Source organism: Chelonus insularis, unplaced genomic scaffold (genome assembly GCF_013357705.1).
Source record: "Chelonus insularis isolate UGA/USDA-ARS -01 unplaced genomic scaffold, ASM1335770v1 contig_388_pilon, whole genome shotgun sequence".
Lineage (NCBI taxonomy): Eukaryota > Metazoa > Arthropoda > Insecta > Hymenoptera > Braconidae > Chelonus > Chelonus insularis.
The window spans coordinates 297,924-303,360 of record NW_023276544.1 but is presented as its reverse complement, the minus strand read 5'-3'; the positions used below and the strand labels follow the sequence as shown (position 1 = coordinate 303,360).

At 31.7% G+C, this 5,437-nt stretch overlaps 1 protein-coding gene across 2 annotated transcripts; it reads left to right on the top strand.

Moving 5' to 3' along the window:
- Window positions 1-2,405: 2,405 nt before the first annotated feature.
- Window positions 2,406-5,061, top strand: LOC118067538 (uncharacterized). 2 transcript variants are annotated; one of them, XM_035084320.1, is made up of 7 exons: window positions 2,406-2,926; window positions 2,992-3,133; window positions 3,194-3,331; window positions 3,459-3,640; window positions 3,705-3,931; window positions 4,008-4,463; window positions 4,530-5,061. In XM_035084320.1, the coding sequence occupies exons 1-7, from the start codon at window positions 2,486-2,488 to the stop codon at window positions 4,822-4,824; spliced, it is 1,881 nt and encodes a 626-aa protein (XP_034940211.1). In that variant the 5' UTR covers window positions 2,406-2,485; the 3' UTR covers window positions 4,825-5,061. The 2 variants fall into 2 exon arrangements, with proteins under 2 accessions (XP_034940211.1, XP_034940210.1); XM_035084319.1 differs by having other exon boundaries at window positions 3,414-3,640.
- The last annotated feature ends 376 nt before the right edge of the window (window positions 5,062-5,437 follow it).

Here is a 5,437-nt window from a genome sequence, read left to right as displayed (position 1 = left end):
AAATGGAAAGGGGTACCACTTGCCATTTTTTAGGGTCGAAAAATCAAAATTGTCCGATTTTCAAGTTTGACCACTCATTCTCTTCGTCTCAATGCCTACAAATACGGAATCAGGTCAAACTTATAAAAAATTAATTATTTCACTCCTAAAATGGGGTAAAACGGGAATTTGCTCTTATTTCAGCATTAATTATGATTTTAACTAGTGCAATATAAACATCCCGTTCTCAAAAATCCATTGATATGCTCATACATCTATATAAAATTCAAATCTGCTCCCCAAACGTTCCCTATATAATAGTCCCACAACAGGAACCTTTGGGGAACAGAATTTTTTTCATACGGGAATTTTTGCAAGTTTAGATCATACTTGGTTATAATTAGTTCAAGCTGACTTATGAAAATTCTCTTTACCCATCTTCTTACTGGTAGTATTATTGATCCAAGCTAAATGGTGGCCTAGGTCTGATTTGATTCTTTATTTTACGTTAGAAGAAATGAAACACTGTTGTTAACAAAAAATAAAATAAAGATATTTCATTAGAGTAACTCATTTTGACCTAGTTTATTGAACAAAATTAGATATTGGAAAAATAATTTCTATTTTATTATTCTGCACTTAGTAGTTTCAATATTCCCATTTCTAAGTAATGCATAAATCATCAGAGAAAGATTTCCGATCAAAATTAAAGAAGTAAATCTCAGAATAATATGACAAGTTTTGATAAAACTTTATTCCTGATGGAAGGATATAGAAGTAGAGATTGTTTCCAATCTTTTTCTATGAATTGCATGCATGACATTTGAGCGGAAAGTATCGAGAGTCCACAAAGATTTCCGGCACATTGCAATCTCCTCTGGGCGGCAACTTCCGGCCTGATTTCTGCAGGAATAAAAGTTGGGAAGCGGATGCTTAGTAGAGAATAGAAACGTATGTAGCAAAAGATGAGCGAAAGAGAAGAGGGGCAAGGTGATTTACGTACAGTGGATCTTGGAGGTGGTGGCCTCGAGGTGAGGTGAAATCTTCAAGTTTTGCGGGACGGAAGACGGATCAGAAAAGTTTCATAGGCCAATCACAAGCTGGGGATATCGGGCTGCCGATAAAAATGACAAAGTCTCAAAGTTTCCTTTACGCCTAGAAGGCATTCGCTTACTTTCTTCCTTCCTACTTTTTTCTTCTTCTCTATATTGCGTCATTTCTCTGATTTCGCAACTTTTTATATTTTCTTATCTCTTCTCATTTCCCAGAATTTTTTTCTCATCAATCTCCACTGCGATATTCCAATGTGAAAAATATCTACAAAATATCTGAATCACAAACATCCCGAGCTATTGGAAAGGTATCATCTCTTCTTGTAAATCATCAGAACAATCTAGAAGGTAATTATCATATCAACATTCTGGAGAAGCTATCCCTAGCAGAAGAATCCCAAGACATGTCTGACTATCACCTGAGATGTATCAGGATCCATTAAACCTTCATCTTAAAATTCTTGCTATTATAGAATTATCAATGCCTATCACCAATACCTTCAAGGAAATGCAAGGTCTTGATAACGTTAAGTCTATATTATGTAAAGAACTGTCAATCTATAATATTTTAAGTGTGCTACATCATAAAAAGACCAGAGAATTATGAATTATAACCTGAATGAGTTTGTTAAAAAACGTTAAATCACTTTCTTATGATGAAGACATTAGCAGAGACTTTTGTAAGTAGGATTTAAAAACCAAAGATCTTTTAAAAATACATGATTATTGATTTATTCTTCATTCTTGGAGTTAGGAAAAGCTATAAAAATACTAAAATATATCTGGATTAGCTGCAAATCGTCTAAGAATGATCCTGTAGTCATAATACAGTACATCTAACTTAACAGAAAGGTTATTTCATGATTCTGAAACAAAAAAGTGTTCAGCTCGATTCTAGGTCTTCATGTGCAGTACGACACATTTGCTTTCAAATTGAAGACAATCATCTCATTTGGTACATGATCTCGAATTTTATAGTTTTTCAATTTAGTTCAATCTCCAAAAATTCTAGACTGGAAACTCAATATGAGAGAAATAATTATCTAAGCAGTTGGTAATTGTTGATGTTTATAAATCAGGCATTTATAAACCTGAAAGAACTTAATCACTAAAATTGCCAATATTTTATGGCCACAGTAATTTTAAAGTATTCATTTATAATAAATTATACTACGTCAGGTCATTATCATTAAATGTGAAGGTCATCTTGATAGTAAATAACAGTTAGATTGACGTAAAAATTATGAAGCGTTGAACAAAAAAAATTATCAAGTTATTATCAATTATGTTCGTTTAAATGTTCTGTCTCACAAGTGTCATTTAACTGATAACACTACGGATAATTATGCTTCATAATTTGAATACTTCTGTTTCAATGTTTCTGTTTTGTTAGAGTACAAGTGGTGAAAGTGCCGCGTTTATTAGTTTTTCCAATCGATCAAGAAATACTAAAAATGTCTAACATTTTAGTGTCGTTGATCTCATTAGTAGTTGTTCTACAAGTCAATTCATTGGATGTTCCTAGATTATATGTTTTCCAAGACTTGATCAATTTTTCTTCTCAACTAAAAGATATAATGAAAAATACTAACTTCAGAGATCCATCTCTGACAATAGATAATAATCCAATCTTTGAAATAATAGAAGCAATCAGTCAAATCAACGTTGAAAATCAAAAATTAAATTTCAGACATCCATATGAATATGATGCTATTTTATTTCTTGACGCCATCTACGATTTATTCCTAACTTTTGCTTCTGATTTAAATTCCTTTGATGATGATACAATTAGTGAATTTATAGAAATAGTAACTGTGAAAAGTCCTGAGCATGTTTCTGGAGGTCTGGAAATATTAGATAATGATGAAATTTGGGAGGAAATCATTGCACAAGATGTAATTGAGTATTTTAATGCACTTTCCATCAGTATTTTAATATTAATTGATCTTTTGTTATTCAGAAAGAGGCTCCTGAGAACTGTGGTACTAGAATCACACAACAAATGAGCATGTATTTAATGTATCAACAAATTATGATTGCCAAATTGAAAATACTGGCCGCAACCTACGGTGCTTACAACTTCCAGGCTTCTGATCCATCAAGTAAGAATATACAATAAATTTTTTTTCTTCAAATTATTGAATATTTTTATTGATTTCCAGATGATTCTGCTGATGAATTTGATGATGTCGAGGAAGCATTTGCTACGGCATTACAAAAAAATATGCAACAATTGAAAGAACTGATGTATAATGCAAGTCGAGAAGTTTACATGTGTGATTCAGTAACCCATGTTCCAGGTAGAGAAAAAATATCATCAACTGGACTCATTAGATATATGATTGATTGATTGCAATAAGCAAAAATTTTTTATTTTGGTAGATGAAGATTATGTGGAACTGGACGGTCTATTTTCTGTTATTATAGTAAACCAATACGAAGTCGGAAAAAAACCACAATGTGGTTATTCATGTCCAGAAATCGAGTCTTTAGCAACCGAACGTTGCATTACTAATCGCTATGGAAAGAAACTATGTCCCTCACATCCATGTCAAGGAACGACTTATGATTGTGGTTGGATAGGGGGAGATATTGATGTTTGTGAAAAGGTAAGTAATGTAATACTACAATAACATTACGAATAATAAACAAATATTAAATTCAATCAAATAGAATGCTAGTCGAAAACGTTATGAGTGGGTGAGATCTTATGGGAACGATGTAAGATATGGACAATGGTCACCATGTAGTGATGGAAATTATTATGAATCCAGAGGTTTATATCACAACTTCAAGGCTTGTTCGATGTGCTTGTGTCAATGTTCCGAAGAACTTCCTGCTTCCAAAGCCATAAGAACTATAAGTTTACGTCCTCAAGTGTCCGACATTGAAAACAACAAGTACGATTATTTATACTACCAAAGGTCATTAGTAGAAAAAGCTCATTTAAAAATATACTTCTTATGTCTATTGTAGAGTTGTGTCTAGTGTACGATTTGTTTCACAAGATAACATGATCCATATCCAGATTGCAGAGGCTCCACTTTTACCTGCTGCTCGTATTGATAGTAATCAGAGTTCATGGGTACCACTTGAAAATTTCATATACACCACTACTGAAACTACTGCATCTTTCACTTTAAGTGATGGTACTGCTTTGACAAAAGATGAAGACTTTACTTTTGTCAACTTAAACCAAAGAACACTTTTTATGGATCAGATAACAGCAGAATCTGATTATGTTTTGACTGGAGTTAGGTTCAGTGCTGTGAAAAATGATAATAACGATTTGGTAGAAGCAATTCAACTGGAAATAAACATTACACCTTTTGATATATTTACTGGTCAACTAAATCCTACAGACGAAAAACCATCTCAGTGGATTACAGCAGAAACACAACCCAATCCTTCTGAAATATACAGCAGTGAAAGGTAGAGTAATATCTGATGATCTAGGAAATGATCTCTAAAAATGTTAATTTTATTTCACTTTCATAGGCGGGAGGTAACTCATGGCGGAAAATCCTACAAGTATGATCCTGTTGTCATGCATGCAACTGAAGTTATGCCAAATAAATATGTAGTGTTCAGTGCAAGTTCAATTTTCTCAGATGCTGGACAATCAACAATCCCTTTCTTCGATGCTCGTCCTATCGATAGTGACAATTCTTTAGCATTTAATGGACTTGGTGTAGTTTTCAGATATGCTGATGGTTATGCAGGAATAATAGCTTTGGAATTATTTACTGTTGATTTGAGTGCACTATTCGATCTTAGTAATGATCAAAATTAGTTATACAGCAATTGATTTAAAATTAAAAAAAAAAAAATCATTAATGAAACTATATTCTATGCATTACCTGAATTAACATTAATTGAGTAAAAATTGATATATTTAAAATGAATTTCAATAATATTCAATGTTTGCTATTCGATATCGTTCCATCGGTGTACTCAGATATTCCGCAATTCTAATTATTACAGTATCATAAAACTGTTAAATAAATGGTTTCTTATCATGTTACGGAAATACCAAGCATAACCAGTAATTTATTATCAACAATAAAATAGGTAATAATGACCTATATTGTATATTGATAAAAATAATAACTCCTTCATCATAAATATAAATGATTATTTGCTTTAAACTTGAATATATTCTCACTTTCTCTAATTTTTTTTTTTTTTTGTATTGTGTAGAAATAATTGGTGAAAAAAATACTCACCTCTAACGTTATCATGTTGATAGATAGTTAAATTTTTTATCACAATTTTGTGATTTAGTTTATGAAAGTTTTATGAAACCTAAAAATGAAGGTAATAAATTACAAATCATAGTACTTTTATTTAATAACCTTTTATTCTAATAATTTTTTATTTCGTTCTCTATAACGCATACATACATT